At 42.1% G+C, this 18409-nt stretch overlaps 1 protein-coding gene across 1 annotated transcript in view; it reads right to left on the minus strand.

Annotated features, from left to right (window-relative positions):
• LOC140565093 (uncharacterized) overlaps positions 1-18409 on the minus strand; it is a 475962-nt gene that overhangs the window by 452024 nt on the left and 5529 nt on the right. Inside the window, exon 2 of the mRNA XM_072690905.1 lies at positions 17406-17412. Within this exon, the coding sequence (XP_072547006.1) occupies positions 17406-17412 (7 nt within the window). The remainder of the gene's footprint in view (positions 1-17405; positions 17413-18409) is intronic.

The following is an 18409-nucleotide window of genomic DNA, read 5'->3' on the forward strand; positions in this document are numbered from 1 at the left end:
GAGAAAAAGCTAGCGCCTTGGTATAATGACCATACACATACTCTCTATGGCTTGAATAGCATCATAGTCATGCAGAATGCAAAATAGCCTTAATTAAAGTGGATGTCTCTGAAGCTTTGGAGAAGAGGTAACTATAGTTTATTACTAAACATGACACAGAGAAAATAGTAGCTGCAGTCCACACCTATGCTGACAGTGTGTAATTCTTTATCATATTGTCTTCAGAATAGGAGAGTCCAAGACAACGAAAACCTGAACATGAATGAACATGAGATCAGTGACCTCAAGAAGTTGTGATTATTGTTTTGAGTAGTAATGTAGAAGTAAATGTACTTGTAGTATGATTCCTAGTATTTACTCATCTCACATTTGACAGTTTTGATTGTGGAACAGATGATCAGGGAGAAAATGGAAAGGTGATGACAGCCCAGATGAGGAATATGTTCCTGGTCTTTGTAAACAGTTTGTTAGAATTTGATTCTTACAGCTGCTGCTTCATGACTGGCAGGGGAAGACCCAGACTGAGGTCGCTTCGCCCTGATGACCCCAGAAGGTTTGGCCTGCTTCTACCCGTCCCGGCACCAACCATAGAGGAACTCAGGCAAACCCAGGCTTGATCGTATGCTCCACAGCTATAAACTATCCTTTCTTTTCTACATCACACTGTGCTGAAGAACTAGCCCACAAAACAATAACTACATTTTTTGTGTAATAACTTCAGTTCTTCTCCACAGTGCAGCGTTCCAGACAGACTAATGAGCAGCAGTTCCCACTGGAGGAAGAGCTGCACATCTCTCAAGTCCCTTTAAAGTCCATTTTACATATTTTTCTGTATTATATTTATTCATATCTGTTGCTATACCTTGTTTTGCATTATTTTTACAATAAGGTCGTTGCACTGATTGGAGTTTGTATACTGATCTGAGCATTTCTGGTTTTATTAATGATATACTATGAAATTTTCACTTTTCAATACTGTAAATCATGTTCATCATAACCATTTTAAACAATATGATTACCATTTTGTTACGTACTTACCCTTATAAACCCTTATTACTCTGTAAATAGATAATGTATAGAACTGTTTAATAAAGTTGTTCATTTTCATCTTGTCTTTTTTATCAACTCATAAGTCATACTTTGTTACAACAGCATTGTTCATTAATAATTAGACTTTATTTTAACAACAAACAACAATGTTAGAAGTGTAAATCAGGGTAAAGACTGATGTGTAACAGTAACTACATGAAATGGAGGGAGCTGGTAATGAATGAAAGCTGAAGAGCTGGAAGCCCTGATGATCTTCCTGCGTCCAGAAGGTTTGTGTGGTGAAGCTCCAGTGAGGGCCCTTCATAACTGAGGTCTACAGCAGCTACTACTCGGAGAAAAGTGTGTATATTATCTGTTAAACTGAGCAGTATGTTGTCAGGATGTGTAAATTAGTAACTCCAGCTCCAGAGTGTATTTTAGGAGCAGTGGGCTTTTGTGTTCAGGAGAAGGAGCTTGGCTCTGGATAAAGCCGGCAGCGCTGCATCCAGCTCGCTAACAGTTGACAGAGTTCTATAAAATCCTCATGAGCTGGTTTATAATGAACAGACAATAAAAACAGATCAAGCGAGTATATTTACTGATCATCTTACAGAATAGGACTCGTCGTCGCTTGTCATTGTAAAAGTTATTGAACTCGTCTCGCGCTCGTTCCTGCAGGTTCAGTGTCCTCAACCTGGCAACCCGCTCGAGCTGCGGGTCTGGGGTTGAGGGGGCGGGGCAGACCCCTCTCTCCAGTGTTTGGAAACTGGACTGCGGTAGACATTTTAAACGATTGCTGTCATTTAGTCCTTATTGTTCCTTTTAATGTTTTATTAGAGGACATTTCACATCGTCTCCAGTTAAAACCCTCGAATACGGAGGTTTGTCAAGGACTTTTATCTCTTTTGTCGGTTTGGAAACAACACCTGACGTTCAAATATTTCTCTTAAAATGAAAGTCAACCAAATTCACTGATTTTATACATTTATATTTTATTTAAGTACATATTTCAGTTTATATTTAGCTCCTTGTGCTCGGGTCTACAGCGGGACCGGGGAACTGATGCGCGTTGGCACGTGATTTGTTTCAGTGACGTAACGAAGCTTCGCTTCCAGCGATCACGTGATTTCCGGTATTTTGAGCGAGACTCTGAACCGCTGTTCGAGACGTGAGTCGACTCAGAGCGTCGAGCGACCGACTCTCCTTTATAGTCTTTACTCTCAGCTCTGTCTTACTGATCTTAGGGAGCAGAGAGCTCGAGGATTACAGCAGCTGGCTGTGTTACTGTACAGTCCTCTGTCTCGCTGACCGTCTGTGTTTCTGTCTGTTTACTGTGGAGGAACATGGAGACCGCGGAGGAACGAGCTCTCCAGACGCTCAGCTTGGAGCTCGTCCAGCTGGACCGGCAGTCCGAGTTCCACCGACGGAAGACGAGGCCAGAGGCAGCCCGCGATGTCTCCAACGCGGCGGTCTCAGTTCCAGCGCTACCGGAGCGGAAGACCCCGAGGATCGTCACATCCACTCCCGCACCGGAGAGGGTCTGGGGGCGTCGGCGTGGTCGAAAAAGTCCAGGGCTCCTCCACCACCACAGCTCTTCGACTTCTCCTTCACCTGCTCCGGCTCCGAGTACAGCTCCTCAGGGCGGTGCTCTCATTGCTGGAGACTCTACTGTAAAACTCCTCAGAGTATCGGAGCCCAAAGAGCAGCGCCACGGTCTCCTGTTCTCCAGGTGTTCGTGTTCTGGACGTCGGCAGGCGGCTTCCCTCAGCGGCAGCGTCGCGGCTTCTGGCCCTTCCCAGTCCCACCAGTCAGGTTAGTTTAAGAGGATTTCCTCGATTTTATCAGCATTAATTCTGTGATTTCTCTGCTTGTATTAAAAGTAATATATCAGTGTCACTCATAGTGTTTCAGACTAACCTGCAGTATGGAGACTGTGTCTGTGTCCCCGCATGATTTATAATCGTAACGTCAGAAAATCGTCTTTATCAACTTTATTAGAATTGATCCAGATTCATTCAGCTTTCCGAGTACAAGCAGCTCCTGTATTGAATCTGGGCTGTTAAATATACGATCTCTAGCCCCTAAAGAAATCACGGTCAGTGAAGTTCTGACTGATCAGCTCCTTAGTTCACGATGTCTCTGTGAAACTTGATCAAAACCTAGTGAATACAGAGCTCTGAATCAAGGCCTAGGAGTGGTTTTCACATTGGTGGGGGACATAGAATCAGCCCCTCTGGAAGTTTGTGGAGGCTTTTAGCGTTCATGATGGACTTCTGACCTCAATGTCATGTTATATAGAGCCTTTATGTACAGATACTGTAGCAACACACTCGTAAAGGAGCCAGTCTGTTCCTGAGACAATAAATACACTCCTGTGATCATGATAACCAACAGCATCACAGCTAGCTTACTGTACTTCATGATGAACATCTAACCCTGTGTTCAGGGGTTTGTTGTAGACCCAGTGATCATCTAGCTTCTGTGTAAAGTTATTTTCATCTGGATAATCAGGTAACATGTTGTTACAGGTTCTTCCAGACTGTTTGAGAGCATACAGTGACTTATTCAGTGACTTATTTCAGCATACAGCAGACCTTTTCACCTGTATTTTCCTCTGGTTGCTCCATATACATCTCACAATTAATTAAAGCATTGAAGTAGGATGTTGTAGCGTCAACCTGGTGGAGCTGAAGGTCATCTGCATCAACCCAAAACTGTGATTTTGTTGAACACCTCTTTAAAGCTCTGTGGTACATTACAGACCCTGTAACAGTAGTCAGTATTGGTCAGTATCTGGTCTTTAATATCTGACACACGGTCAGCTGAATACTGAGTCCTGTCTCTCTTTGAATAGTGTGTGTCTTTAGCATCAGTTTGAGACTCTTGAACCTCTTCAGGAATCTGATCACCACAGTTAGCTGTTTTCAAGGGGCTACACATCTCTCTCCATGAAAATAATCATCTGCTATTGACTGGTCAGTCTGGGTTTGGTGTTCAGTAACACACTCTGTAAGAAATTTCACCAGTCTGTGTTTATGGACTTTCTCTGTGTCTGGATAGTAGACTAGGTATGATGGACTGTTCTTACCCTACAAAGATTCCCTTTAACACTTTGAGTCTAGGTTAGGCTTTCTCCCTGTCAGCATGTTGTATGGAGGTGGTTTCAAACTGCTGTTTAAGCTCCTGTTGTGAAGAGTTCTTTAGGTAAATTGCTGTGTAAAATGGTTAGTGTGTAACCCATCAGTTGATTCGAGCCTCACTTGCTCTCACACTGTACATGGCATTCCACAGCACAACACTTACCTGTTTAACACAAAGCTCTTAACTAACTCCAGCTTCAGCTTAGTTGCAGGTATTGTCATAACATCTGCCACCATATCTGCTGTGGGACAGGGTTCAGTTATTTTACACTTATGAAGCGCTGATCTAATGAAGTGGTGTCTAATGTGGACGTGTCTTCATCTTTGTCACCATACAGGGTTCATGGAAAGAGCAATTGCGTCTTGGTTGTCTTCAGGTATTATCAGAGATGTATCTTGGTGATCACTGTTCACGGCATTTAGTAGCTGTGTGAGGTACAAGCTTTCCTAAGTTGGAACAGCGAGTGCCATATATTCTCCTTCACATGTAGACCGAGCGGAGAGTTAGAGGACCGTCTTTAGTGCTGGAGTCTGTTGTGCTTCGCCTGTCTTCTGTATTTGAAGCCAAATCTGCATCACTGTGTGCCTCAAGCTTCAGTTCCTCTCCTCTCTTCTGGTAACACAGTCCATGATCAGTTGAAGGCTATAAGTACCTCCTTTCATGCTTGACTGCAGTCCAGTGTTGTTGTTGTCTGAGCCAAATGAACAGCGACAATTTACTGACGGTCCAACTTGGATCAGGTCTTGTACACGTTGTAACGGTTACGGCTTTGTAAATCGTCTTGAAATCAAAAATAAAAAAATGCAGAGAGAACCATCCACTAAGTGTTATTTTGTTTACTGCACCACAAACCCACTGAAGACACAACAAAACATACAAACATCCACCAGTTCTTTTAATGGTTCTTTCATACTTTGTCTATTGGAATAATCCAAAAACAGGAGTTAGATAGCTCTCACTGAGGTGTTTATACTTCAGATGTCCTAATGACCTAATACCCCCCCCCCTTTTGTCTCTTCACATAAGTCAATCTACCTGCTGCTTTGTGAGATCTTGTAGGATCAACAGAATCACTACTTGTTACACTGTGACTTTTGTCCACATGGGGTTGACCTTAGCAGACATACCAAATTGTTCTAGTACTTTTGATGTGTACTTCTTTTGACTCCTCTTTACCTCTCCTTGACTTTGATCCAAATCAGTACCTAGAAAATGGTTCTGATTTCCTAGATACTTCATCTTGAATGTTGTTGATCTCTTTTTCACCTCCATGAGTAAGTCATTGTCTCTGGCAGCAATGATGAGATCCTCAACCCAGATTATCAGTATCATCCTCCTGTTTTCAGGGTGTGTGTTATAGACACGATGGTCAGCTGGGTTCTGTGTAAATGGTCATGTTGTTTCAGGTTTCTCCAGATGGTTTGAGAGCATTCAGTGACTTATTCAGTTTACAGAAAACCTTTTCACCTGTATTTGTGTTTCCTTTAAATTTGTGTTCCCTCTGTTTGCTCCATATACATCTCCATCAATCTGTGCATGCTAGTAGGCTGTTGTAACGTCCATCTGGTGGAGCTCAAGGTCATCTGCTTCAACCCAATACTGTGATTTTGTTGAACACCTCTTTGAAGATCTGTGGTACATTACAGACCCTGTAACAGTAGTCAGTATTGGTCAGTATCTGGTCTTTAATATCTGACCCACAGTAAGCTAAATACTGAGGTGCTGTCCTGTCTCTCTTTGAATAGTGTGTACCATGTCCTTAGCATCAGTTTGAGACTCTTGAACTTCTTCAGGAATCTGATCACCACGGTTAGCTGTTTGCAAGGGGGTACACATCTCTCCCCATGGAAATAATCATTCCCTTTCTCATTTTGAGTCTCGCTTCTATCTGTCATGTTTGTAAGTGTTGTATGCTGATCCAAATACTCTCATCTTTAAAAGGTTTGGCTTTCAGAGTACAAGCAGCTCCCACACTGAACGTGGGCTGTTAAATATATGATCTATAGACTCTAAAGAAGTCACTGGCCAGAGAGCATACAATGATTTATTCAGTTTACAGAAAACCTTTTCACCTCTTGATTTTCCTTCAAATTCCTCTGGTTGCTCCATATGCATTTCACAATCAGTCTGTGCAAGTGGCTGTTGTAATGTCCATCTGGTGGAGCTGAAGGTCATACTGTGCTGTCATCTGCATAAACCCAAAACAGACCCTGTAACAGAAGTCAGTATCTGTGATGATCTGGTCTTTAATATCTGACACAGTCAGCTGAATACTGAGGTGCTTTCCTCTCTCTTTTTAGATGGCGTGCACTATGTCTGTCTCCTTCTATTTAAGCGCCATCCCTGAGCATGAGGTTGAAACTCTTGAACCTCTTCTGGGGTGGGTTAACATGGTTAGCTGTTGGCATTACCTCTTCTGGAGTCTGAACACGGTTAGCTGTTGGCATTGGGGTACGCATCTCTCCCCATGGAAATAATCAGCTGCTATTACCTGGTCAGTCTGGGTTTGGGGTTCTGTAACACACTCTGTAAAAAAATGTCATAAGCCTGTGTTTGAGGACTTTCCCTGTGTCTGGATAGTAGACTAGGTATGATGGACTGTTCTTGTCCTACCTAACAAAGATTCCCTTTAACATTTTGAGTCTAACTTCTATCTGACACATTTGTAAGGGTTGTATACTGATCAAATACTGGTGTCTAATGTCTACATACATCTTTCCATCTTTATCAACATACAGGGTTCATGGAAAGAGCGATTGCTTCTTGGTTGTCTTCCAATATTTTCACAGGTGCATATTGGTGATCACATGTTCATGGCATTTAGTAGCTGTGAGGTACAAGCTTTCCTTAGTGGTTGCAGACAGTGCCATATATTCTCCTTCACATGTAGAGAACAGAGAGTAAGAGGACCATCTTTAGTTGGACTAAAACCGGAGTCTGTTGTGCTTCGTCTGTCTTCTGTATTTGATGCTGAATCTGCATCACTGTGTGCCTCAAGTGTCAGTTTCTCCTACTGCGACAATTTACTGACGGTCCAACTTGGATCAGATCTTGTACACATTGTAACTGTTGCAGCTTTAAGTCGTCTTTAGATTAAAAAGAAAAGAATCCACCAAGTGTTTGTATTTTTTTTTCTGTACCACAAACCCAGTAAAAACACACAAACATCCACCAGTTTTTTTTTAACCGTTCTTTCATACTTGGTGTCCATTGGAACAATTGAAAACAGTAGCTCTCACCGAGGTGTTTTTTACTTCAGATGTCCTTCTCTCTGAAGACAGTTTATAAATCCTGGGTGTTTCCTTATGAAAGGAAAGTCTAAACCAGGGAAGTCCTTGGTTTGAGTTTCTGTGATTCTATTCAGGAATGCTGCCGTTGTCCCACAGAGTCCTCCTGTGTAAAGTTTATCCCAATAGCCATATGGGGAGCAAGTTAATTGTAAGGCGTAAAACCTACACACAACATGAATATATAAAAAATGGAACCATGTAAAAACTTGCAATGAGTATTAGAACCTTATGTTCCTTAAATAAGGGTCTTCAATACAGTGAGGCCTGAATTTGTCCACATTACTAAGCTTCCTTGCTACCTAATGCCCCCCACACCTTTGGCTCTTCACATACATCAATCTACCTGCTGCTTTGTGAGATCTTGTAGGATCAAGAGAATCACTACTTGTTACACTGTGACTTTTGTCTACATGGGGTTGACCTTAGCAGACATACCAAATTGTTCTAGTACTTTTGATGTGTACTTCTTTTGACTCCTCTTTACTGCTCCTTGACTTTGAAATCAGTACCTAGAAAATAGTTCAGTTTTTCTTCATCTTGAATGTTGTTTGCCTTTTTTTCACCTCCATGAGTAAGTCATTGTTTCTGGCAGCAATGATGAGATCCTCAACCCAGATTATCAGTATCATCCTGCTGTTTTCAGGGTGTTTGTTGAAGACATGATGGTCATCTAGGTTCTGTGTATAGCCATTTTCATCTTAATAATCATGTTTCAGGTTCTTCCAGATGGTTTGAGAGCATACAGTGACTTATTCAGTTTACAGAAAACCTTTTCACCTGTATTTGTCTTTCCTTTAAATCCCTCTGGTTGCTCCATACACATCTCACCATCAATCTGTGCATACAAGTAGGATGTTGTAACGTCCACCTGGTGGAGCTCAAGGTCATCTGCATCAACTCAAACTGTGATTTTGTTGAACACCTCTTTGAAGCTCTGTGGTACATTACAGACCCTGTAACAGTAGTCAGTATTGGTCAGTATCTGGTCTTTAATATCTGACACACAGTCAGCTTAAATACTGAGGTGCTTTCCTGTCTCTCTTTGAATAGTGTTTGTTATGTCAACCTTTGTTTAAACGCCATCTTAAGCGTCAGTTTGAAACCCTTTTACCTCTTCTGGAGTCTGAACACGGTTAGCTGTTGGCATGGGGGTACACATCTCTCCCCATGGAAGTCATCTGCTGTTGACTGGTCAGTCTGGGTTTGGTGTTCAGTAACACACTCTGTAAGAAATTTCACCAGTCTGTGTTTGAGGACCTGTGTATGTAAAATAGACTAGGTCTGATGGACTGTTCTTGTTGTACCCTACAAAGATTCCCTTTCTCATTTTGACTCTAGCTTCTATCTGTCATGTTTGTAAGTGTTGTATACTGATCCAAATACTCTCCTCTTTAAAAGGTTTGGCTTTTTCATAACCATATCTGCTGTGGGACAGTGTTCAGTTATTTAACACTCATGGAGCACTGATCGAATTAAGTGGTGTCTAATGTGGTCGTGTCTTCATCTTTGTCACCATACAGGGTTCATGGGAAGTGATTTGCTTCTTGATTGTCTTCAGGTATTTTCACAGGTGCATATTGGTGATCACTGTTCATGGCACTTAGTAGCTGTGTGAGGTACAAGCTTTCCTGAATGGTAACAGCGAGTGCCATATATTCTCCTTCACATGTAGACCGAGCAGAGAGTAAGAGGACCATCTTTAGTTGGACTAAAACCGGAGTCTGTTGTGCTTCGCCTGTCTTCTGTATTTGAAGCCAAATCTGCATCACTGTGTGCCTCAAGCTTCAGTTTCTCTCCTCTCTTCTGGTAACACAGTCCATGATTAGTTGGAGCCTTTAAGTACCTCCTTACATGCTTGACTGCAGTCCAGTGTTCTTGTCTGACCCAAATGAACTGTGACAATTTAGTGACTGTCCAACTTGGATCAGGTCTTGTACATGTTGTAATGGTTGCGGCTTTGTAAGTTGTCTTCAAACTAATAAGAAAAAAATGCAGAGCAAACCATCCACTAAGTGTTTTTTTTCTTACTGCACCACAAACCCACTGAAAACACAACAAAACATACAAACATCCACCAGTTCTTTTAATGGTTCTTTTATACTTTGTCTATTGGAACAACCCAAAAACAGTAGTTGGATAGCTCTCATCAGAGTGTATCTATAACCCTCTTTTGCACACTGGATCTATAGGACCAGCTAGTATTTTGAGCAAGACTCCAAATTGCTGTTTCGATGCGGTCCTGCTTTGAAAGCTTGTGACGTAATTGCAACTATCCCTACTTTATAGCCTTAATATTGGCTTTGTCTTATTTATCTTGTAATCCCTGTGCTATCTGCTACCTGTGTTACTGTACAGTACTTTTTCTCACTAACTGACTTTTGCATTTCTGTCTTTGTGTTTACACTCGAGGAACATGGCGACCGCGGAGGAACAGACGCTCTGCATGGAGCTCGTCCTGCTTGAACCGCAGATCTAGTTGCTGTTGTAGAGACAGACCAAACTCCACAGATGGAAGACTAGGCCGGAGGCAGCCTGGGCGAGTTGTCGTGTTCTCATTGTTGGAGATTCCACTGTGAAACACTTACATTTTGGGCCCAAAGAGTAACGCCGCTGTCTCCTGTTTTCTAGGTGCCTGTGTCCTGAACAGGCTTCCATTGGTGCTTCGGCAGTGTGACACCTTCAGCATCATCTTTCTCCACTGTTCTCCACCTGACTCAGCGAGGCCCTGAAGGAGCACTGCCGCACACTTCTGGACACCTTTCCGAAAAAGACAGACTCAAGGATCGAAGAGGCCGCCTGGGGTCCGTCGTTCATTCTTGGTGATTTGGACAGTTGGCAGGTGTGTGTGTGTGTGTGCGATATTACTTTTTGATACAAGCAGAAAAAATAATATCAGTGTCACTCAATGTTTCAGACAAATCTTGCAGTATCGAGACTGTCTGTCCCTTGCATGATTTGTAATTAGAACGTCAGAAAATCGAACAACCTTATTAGAATTAATCCAGATTCTTCATCCTCAGGGTAGGAAAACTGGTAAATGATCCTTAATCCAGATTCTTAGTATTATCCACCTGATTTTAGTGTGCTTGTTTTGGACACAATGGTCATCTAGGTTCTGTGTAAAGCCATTTTCATCTAGATCATAATGCACCCCCTAGGTTCTTCCAGACTGTTTGAGAGCATACAATGACTTAATCATTTTACAGAAAATCTTTTCACCATGTTTTATTTTCGCTTAAATCTCTCTGGTTGCTTCTTACAGATCTCACAATTAATTAAAGCATTCAAGGAGGCTGTTGTAACGTCCATCTGCTGGAGCCGAAGGTCGTACTTTGCTGTCATCTGCGTCAAAGTGTGTATTGGTGTAATGACTGTATGTTTGTTTGAATGTTAGGGTTTTTGATTGGGTTTGGGGGTTTGTGGTGTAGTAAACCAAATAACTTTTAGTGGATTGTTCTATTCTCACTCTTTCTCTTTTACCTGAGGATGAGCTACAAAGCCATGGTTTACATATAGGTCTACATGTAAATAAAGGAGTGATTGCAGACAATTGAACCCCCCTCCAAGTGCTAGTGAGCAGCACACAATTTTTAATCTCCTCTGTCCACAAGACCTCTCATGTTGCTTGTTACTCCTAGGCATTTCTTTATTTTCTTTAATATTAGCATTGGCTTGTTTCTTAGCCAGTTTTAATCCTTGTGTTATCTAGTGTGTTACTTTATATTATTTTGCTTTACTAACTTACTAACCCCTGTGTTTACTCAAGGAATACGGTGGCAGTGGAGAGGCCCTGGGAGAGTCAGCGTGACCAGGGAAACCGGTAAAATGTCCTCGGCACTTTGTCTTCAGCGAAGGACAACTACTCAGGGTGGTGTTCTCGTTTTTGGAGACTTCTTCTAAAACACTAATTAATATCTGTCACAAAGGGTAACTCCAAGGTGCCAGTGTCCTGGAGGACCACTACTGCAGGCTCCCAGACAACATATGGAAGAAGACCGCTGCCAGGATCGTCATTTCTAGCCCCATGCCCATCTACTGATGAGGGAGCAAGCCGTTCAGCCAACTCTTCACGCTCCACCACTGGCTGCAGGTTTGACGTCCGGTCCCCTTCTGCAAAGAAAGGCTTCATCTGTGCTCCCTGGGGTTTGTTGATCTCTCCGGGAACATCAAGAAGGTACTATGCTAGGACTGACTTACCTGACTGGTGTGACTGGGTAGGGCCAGTGATTTACATGATTTACTTTATTCCAATCATTAATTCTGCCATTGCTCTGCTTGTGTTAAAAATTGTCTCTAGCTCATATTTCTGACAAACCCTGCAGTATCTAACCTGTGTTGGTCCCACACATTGTAACCAAACATTATCAATGACTTTATTAGGGATAACCACCTTAGTTCACCATGTCTAATGAATACATGGCCCTGAATGAATCCACTCCCCCAGGTTTTAACTATTACAGTTTTCTTTACAGGTCTGGTCGTGGCGGCATACTTATGATAAAAAGCTAAGTCTTTTTATCTATTCCATCTGCAACAGTGTGTGACTGTCTGTATATGTTTATCTCTTTGTCCATCTGTAACTCTGGCTGGTTGTCCATCCATCTGCAACTTTCAGTGTCTGTGTGTCAGTCCAACTTTTAATCTGAGGTAGCTCTCTTTACATATAAGGCATATAATCTCCCTACCGACTCACCGTAAAGATCTGATTCATGTAACAGATGATCTAGCCTGCACATCACTCTCTAACCACAGCTTTTTGTGTTAATAAATGGTGCACCAGCTCCAAAGCAGACCTGCTTCAGTTACTGAAAAGGACTTGTTTAGCATAGTTCCATCACAGTTTTTAAAACTGGTTTTGCCTAGGCTCTGTCTGTCTATTCCTGTGCAACTCTGTGACTGGCTGTCTTCCTGACTGTGCGTCTGTAACTATATTTGGCTGTGTGAATGTCCATCAACACTTTCTGGCTTGTCTGTCCATCAGCACTCTCTGGCTGTCTATGAATCTGCAATTTTGTTGCGTTCTGTTTAAACTCTGATGGCTGGCTGTCAGTCCATGTGCAGTTCAATGGCTTGCTGTCTAACAATGTGCAACTCTATGGCTGGCTGTCTTTCTGACTGTGTGACTGTTTCTGACTGTTTGGCAGTGTGTATTTCGATCCACAACTCTGGCTGTTTGTCCATCTACAACTCTCTGGCTGTTTATAAATCTGCAGTTGGTTCTGTTTAGACTCTGGCTACAACTCTGACTGGCTGTATATCCAACTGCAACAGATTGACTGGGTGGCTGTCCATTTTAAACTGTGTCTGTCTGCAACTGTGTGTGGCGCTGTTTGCATGTCCATGTGCAACTTTGTGGCTGGCTGGCTTTCTTTCCATATGTGATTCTGTGGCTGGACTGGCTGTCTGTGTGCAACTCTGGCTGGCTCGCTGGCTGCTTACCGTTCTGCATCTCTGTCTGTCTCCATCTAAAACTCTGCAATTCATCCTGCTAAGGCTCTGGCAGCAACTCTGGCTGTGTCTATCCATATGAAACTGTCTGACTATCTGCATCTCTGGCTGGTTGTATCCATCTGCAACTGTGTGGCAATTCAGTGGCTAACTTTCTTTCAATGTGCAGTTCTGGTTGGCTGGCTGTTTTTCCGACTATGCATCTGCAACTCTTTGACTGTATGTATGTCCCTCTTCTCAGTCTGCAACTGTCTGTCTATAAATCTGTAGCTCTGTATTTGTTCTTCAGTCCATCTGCAACTTGTTCTGTTTTATCTGTCTACAAGACGATAGCTTGCTGTCTGTCCATCTGCAGCTCTGGCTGGCTGTCTCTGTGTTGTGGTAGTGTGTACTTTACCAGAAGTACACAGCTGAATACATCCAGTGATGTTTATTGAATTCGTGCAAAAAAGTCAATGGAAAGTATAGACCAAGTCTAAACGGAACATGAAAGAGACAAGTCGCACACTCTTTACATAAGGCGCTCGTTCTTTGCTTAGCCTGGAGTGAACCAAGTGCTTGCTATAGGGGTGGTCATCACATCCTAAAATGACAATACGACATTATTTACATGTCTTGTTTACATGGCCTTGTTGATGTATACTGGTAAGCTAAGCTAGATGTAAGTAATTGCTTTATCCTAATGCTATTGGTGTCCCCCCCCCCCCCCCCCCCTTATAGGTTAACTGTGGCTCCTAGAAGACCCACTCACCAGCGCCCTCATTCCCTTAGGATCTGCAACTCTGGCAGGCTGGTTGGCTGTCACTCCATCTGCAACTGTCTATGGCTGTCTGCATGTCCATGTGCAACGCTTGCTGCCTGGCTATTCATGTGTATCTCTGGTTGGCTGCCTGTTCTTTAGCATCTCTAGCTGTCTCTCCATTTAAAACTCTGGTTGCCTTTTCATTTACACCTGTGTGGCTGTCTGCTTGGCCATTTGTTTGCAATTCAGTGTCTGTCTGTCAATGTGCAACTCTGGCAGTCTTTCTGACTATGCATTTGCAACCATGTTTGACTGTATGTTCCTTTGTCCATCTACACCTGTCTCTGGCTGTCTATAAAGCTGCAGTTCATTCTGTTTAGATTCTGGCAGCTACTCTGACTGGCTGTCTATGCATGTGAAACTCCCTATCCGTCTGCAAATGTATGATAATCCCTCTGCAACTTTGTTTGGCTGGCTGTCAGGTGCAGTGATGGCTTTCTTTCTGACTATGTGTCTGCGTCTCTGTTGTTGTGTGCTGCTTTGACCGTTTATCCATGTGCAACTCTGTGGCTGGCTGTCTTTCTGACTGTGCGTCTGTAACTATATTTGGCTGTGTGAATGTCCATCAACACTCTCTGGCTTGTCTGTCCATCAGCACTCTTTGGCTGTCTATGAATCTGCAATTTTGTTGCGTTCTGTTTAAACTCTGATGGCTGGCTGTCTATCCATGTGCAGTTCAATGGATGGCTGTCTTTCTGACTGTTTGGCAGTGTGTATTTCGCTGTTTGTCCATCTACAACTGGTTGACTGGGTGGCTGTCCATTTTAAACTGTGTCTGTCTGCAACTGTGTGTGGCGCTGTTTGCATGTCCATGTGCAACTTTGTGGCTGGCTGGCTTTCTTTCCATGTGTGATTCTGTGGCTGGACTGGCTGTCCTTGTGCAACTCTGGCTGGCTCGCTGGCTGCTTACCGTTCTGCATCTCTGTCTGTCTCCATCTAAAACTCTGCAATTCATCCTGCTAAGGCTCTGGCAGCAACTCTGGCTGTGTTTATCCATATGAAACGCTGTATCCATGTGAAACTGTCTGACTATCTGCATCTCTGGCTGGTTGTGTCTATCTGCGACTGTGTGGCAATTTAGTGGCTAATTTTCTTTCAATGTGCAGTTCTGGCTGGCTGGCTGGCTGGCTGTTTTTCCGACTATGCATCTGCAACTCTGTTTGACTGTATGTATGTCCCTTGGCTTTCGGTCCTTCTGCATCTCTGTCTGTCTGTCTGTCTGTCTGTCTGTCAATCTATACCTCTCTGGTTATAAATCTGCAGTTCATTCTGTTTAGACTCTGGTTCCAACTCTGACTGTCTGCAACTGTGTTTGTCTTTAAATCTGCAGCTCTGTGGTTGTTTTTCTGTTCATCTGCAGCTCGTTCTATTTTACCATCTACAAATCTGTAGCTCGCTGTCTGTCCACCTGCAACTCTGGCTGGCTGGCTGTGATGTGGTAGTGTGGCTTCAAGCAGATGTGAAGGACGCTTCACCACAAGCACACAGCTGAATACTTCCAGGTAAGTTACAGTGATATTGAATTTATGAAACAAGTCAAAGGAAAATGTATATAAAAAAAAAACAGAACAGAACACAAATGAGCTCACTCAGTCGCGCACTCTATTAAATTTATATAGATTTATAACCTCAAGATTGGATTAATGTAATGCTGCTATGGTAGGAAGTTTATGTAAATCTTTAAATAAGCTCAGGGTCATTAAATAAGTTCAGAATGCAGCGGCTTGACTGCTCACTAGAGCTTGAAATTGTGACCACATGTGTCTATTCTCTCGTCCCTGCACTGGATTCCAGTTAAATTCCATGTTGATTATAAAATACTTCTTCTGAAATGAGTCTCTCGATTGTTTGTCCCCACAGCATCTTGGAGAACTTCTTAAACCCTACAACCAGTAACGTACATTTCTTTTGCAGGATTCTGGACTACTATCAGTTTCCCACTTCAGAAGAAGCAACTCTGGGGGTATTCTAATCATGCTGCTGTAGCCTGTTTTCATACTAACACTGTTCTGTCCTGATCTGATTACAGGTTCTGATTATTATTGTCTTTCTAATCTACGTTTACAGGTTGTACACCAGTCTGCTCATACTCTTAAATCCCTTTCTTAATTTTCTTCTTGAAAATGGCCCAGAACATTGTGCACCCTTGACCTCCTTTCAGGCCCCCAGGAATCTGGTTCCTATCCTTTTTCACACACAAGGACAATGCACCACCTAATGTTTAGTTAGTCAATCATACCGATGTCTCTTGTGAGTTTCTGTGTTCAAAACAAAGTGTTTCATCCAAACTGGCTGAGCTGTTCTGTACGGGATGATAGAAATCCATGTTTGGTAAATGGAAAATGTTTATGGACTGATCATATGGATTGCAGTGCTTGTGCTCGAGACTGCTGTATTATCCTGTTCATTCGAGGCCTTTTTCTCAGAGTGGTAGATATGTCTGTTTCTTTGCAAATGTATTTTGGCCACAATTCTGTCTCTACTGTTATGACCTTGATCAATTCTACCCGTGTCATTTGTACAGTAAGTCCTGTGGCAAAAGAGGCCTGAATTTAGGGAAGGAACATTTTTATTGTATCTAATCCTTTTGAGTATGTTTATGTAGTTAGGACTTTCCCTGTGAATCAAGGCCTTGTTTTATCTAAGATGTGTTTTAAATGTGCTTGAAACCTTTACTGTTTTTTTTTGTTGTTGATGTTTTAAGCTTGCCGTGATCTGACTCCCACCCTACCCATTGGATCTCCTCACCCCTTGTTTTCCCCCCTCCTTTCTGTTCTCTCTCTCTCTCTCTCTCTCTCTCTCTCTCTACCATGTATTGAGATGCCCAGTTCCAGCTATTCCATCCTTGTACCACCAGACCTGGCTCTCGACTATCCTACAGCCCACTGTCCTGATCTAGAGCCTCGTGTTGATTCATCCTCACCTCACTGCATGACCATGCATACCTGCCTGGACTTCAACATTTCACTCACGTTTTCATCTTTTATGGCTTGACGGCGCATTTCCATATTCTCTTAATTCAGTATTGATTTATTGTTTTTATTCCTGGGTTTTATTCTAGGTATTTATACCCAGATCTCTGTTAAATGCTTTGTGATGACATTCGTTGTTTTATAAATAAACTTGAATTGATTTTATAAGGCTTTTTTCCCCTTTTATCTATTTTGTTTTTTGCCAATGTCTCAATACCACTCCCTTTTCCTATTATTTATTACTTGTTGACACTTTGAACATATAGTCGAGTGATGACGCCAACTGCTCGTACTTTCCTGCTTTAGAGAAACTAGGGCTGTCAGCTTGTATATCATATATACTCTTCTATATTCTGAAAGCAGTGTGTGCAGTCTTTAATCCCTTATTTTTCACTAATAATAATAATCATAATACATGTAACATTTGCTGTTACTTTACTTTGTGTGTTATTATAGTAGTCTAGTGGTTATAGATTTAGTCTCTATGTATACCAGGCTATGTAGAAGTCACAACAGTAAAAGTCAATACAAAAAACAACTGAACTGTTCACTAATGCTGATTAGAGGTTTTTGATTGAATACTCACGACAGGAAGATCTTACTCTGGCCAAAGGCCAGTATATTAATTATGAATTACTTCAGGTGACCATATGTATGTAAATTCAGTATGTGAGTAAAAGGGGAACACATTTACTTTCAGAGTTATGGTAAATTTATCTTTACCCCTTATCTCGTTTACATTACGTCCTCTCTGTAATCTTCTCATCCTGAACTGAATTTAGAGCATCTATTGACCGATACTTGGAAAATACTTGAACATGGACTCCCAGGTGGTAGGTGGGATGAGAAGAGTCATATCTTAAAATAAAAAAATATGTGAAAAAACTGGATGTAGTTCAGTTCATGACCGTCATGAAAAGGGAGAGTGACGGTCTGTAAACAGAAGAATTGATAAATCTGTAGCATCCTTACTTGAACTGAATGTTTAAATGCACTGGAACTAGAGAAACAAACTGTAGCTGGTCTCTGTGGCCTAGACCTTGCAAAGGCTTGTGGGAGGGTGCGGGGAGATTGCCTCTCCAAGGCCAAGTGAGGTGAGGGTCCCGGAGAGCAGGAGATAAGAACTAATAAACTGCTGTTATATTTAATATATGCCGGAGTTAATCGTTTAGACACTACAGTCTATTAGACGTCTAAATTAAACAGCCCATAATGTTGCATATTAATGGTTTTCAAATGCTGCCATGGAGTTTCAGTTCATAGTTTCTCAAATGAATCTGGGTCTGGGTTCATGTTGGGAAATAAGGACTGTTTACACTCATTATGGAACTTAAAGGTGAAGGTCACTTTAGGTCAGTCTGAAACCACGTTAAGGTCATTTTTTCCAGGCCTCCTCATACTGTGGTTATTAGCACAACAAAACGGAGACAGTTCAGGGTAAAGAGACATAAGTAGACAATTCAGTCCAGTTTCACACACTGATTCAGGATGAAAAGCGACTCAGCAGCGCCACCTACAGGTCAGACATATCTGCAGCAGCAGCTCCAGTCATAGACTCACTTATTAACGAGGCTAATCGTTTCATCTTAAGGCATTTTAGCACATTAAATATGTAAATATTGCCATTGTTATTATTGTTAATAAATAATGACAACCACAATAATAATTTCCTTTATGTATTACAGATGTGATGTTTTAAATGATACAGTTGTTTTCAATAATAATAA

This window comes from Salminus brasiliensis, chromosome 11 (genome assembly GCF_030463535.1).
Source record: "Salminus brasiliensis chromosome 11, fSalBra1.hap2, whole genome shotgun sequence".
Lineage (NCBI taxonomy): Eukaryota > Metazoa > Chordata > Actinopteri > Characiformes > Bryconidae > Salminus > Salminus brasiliensis.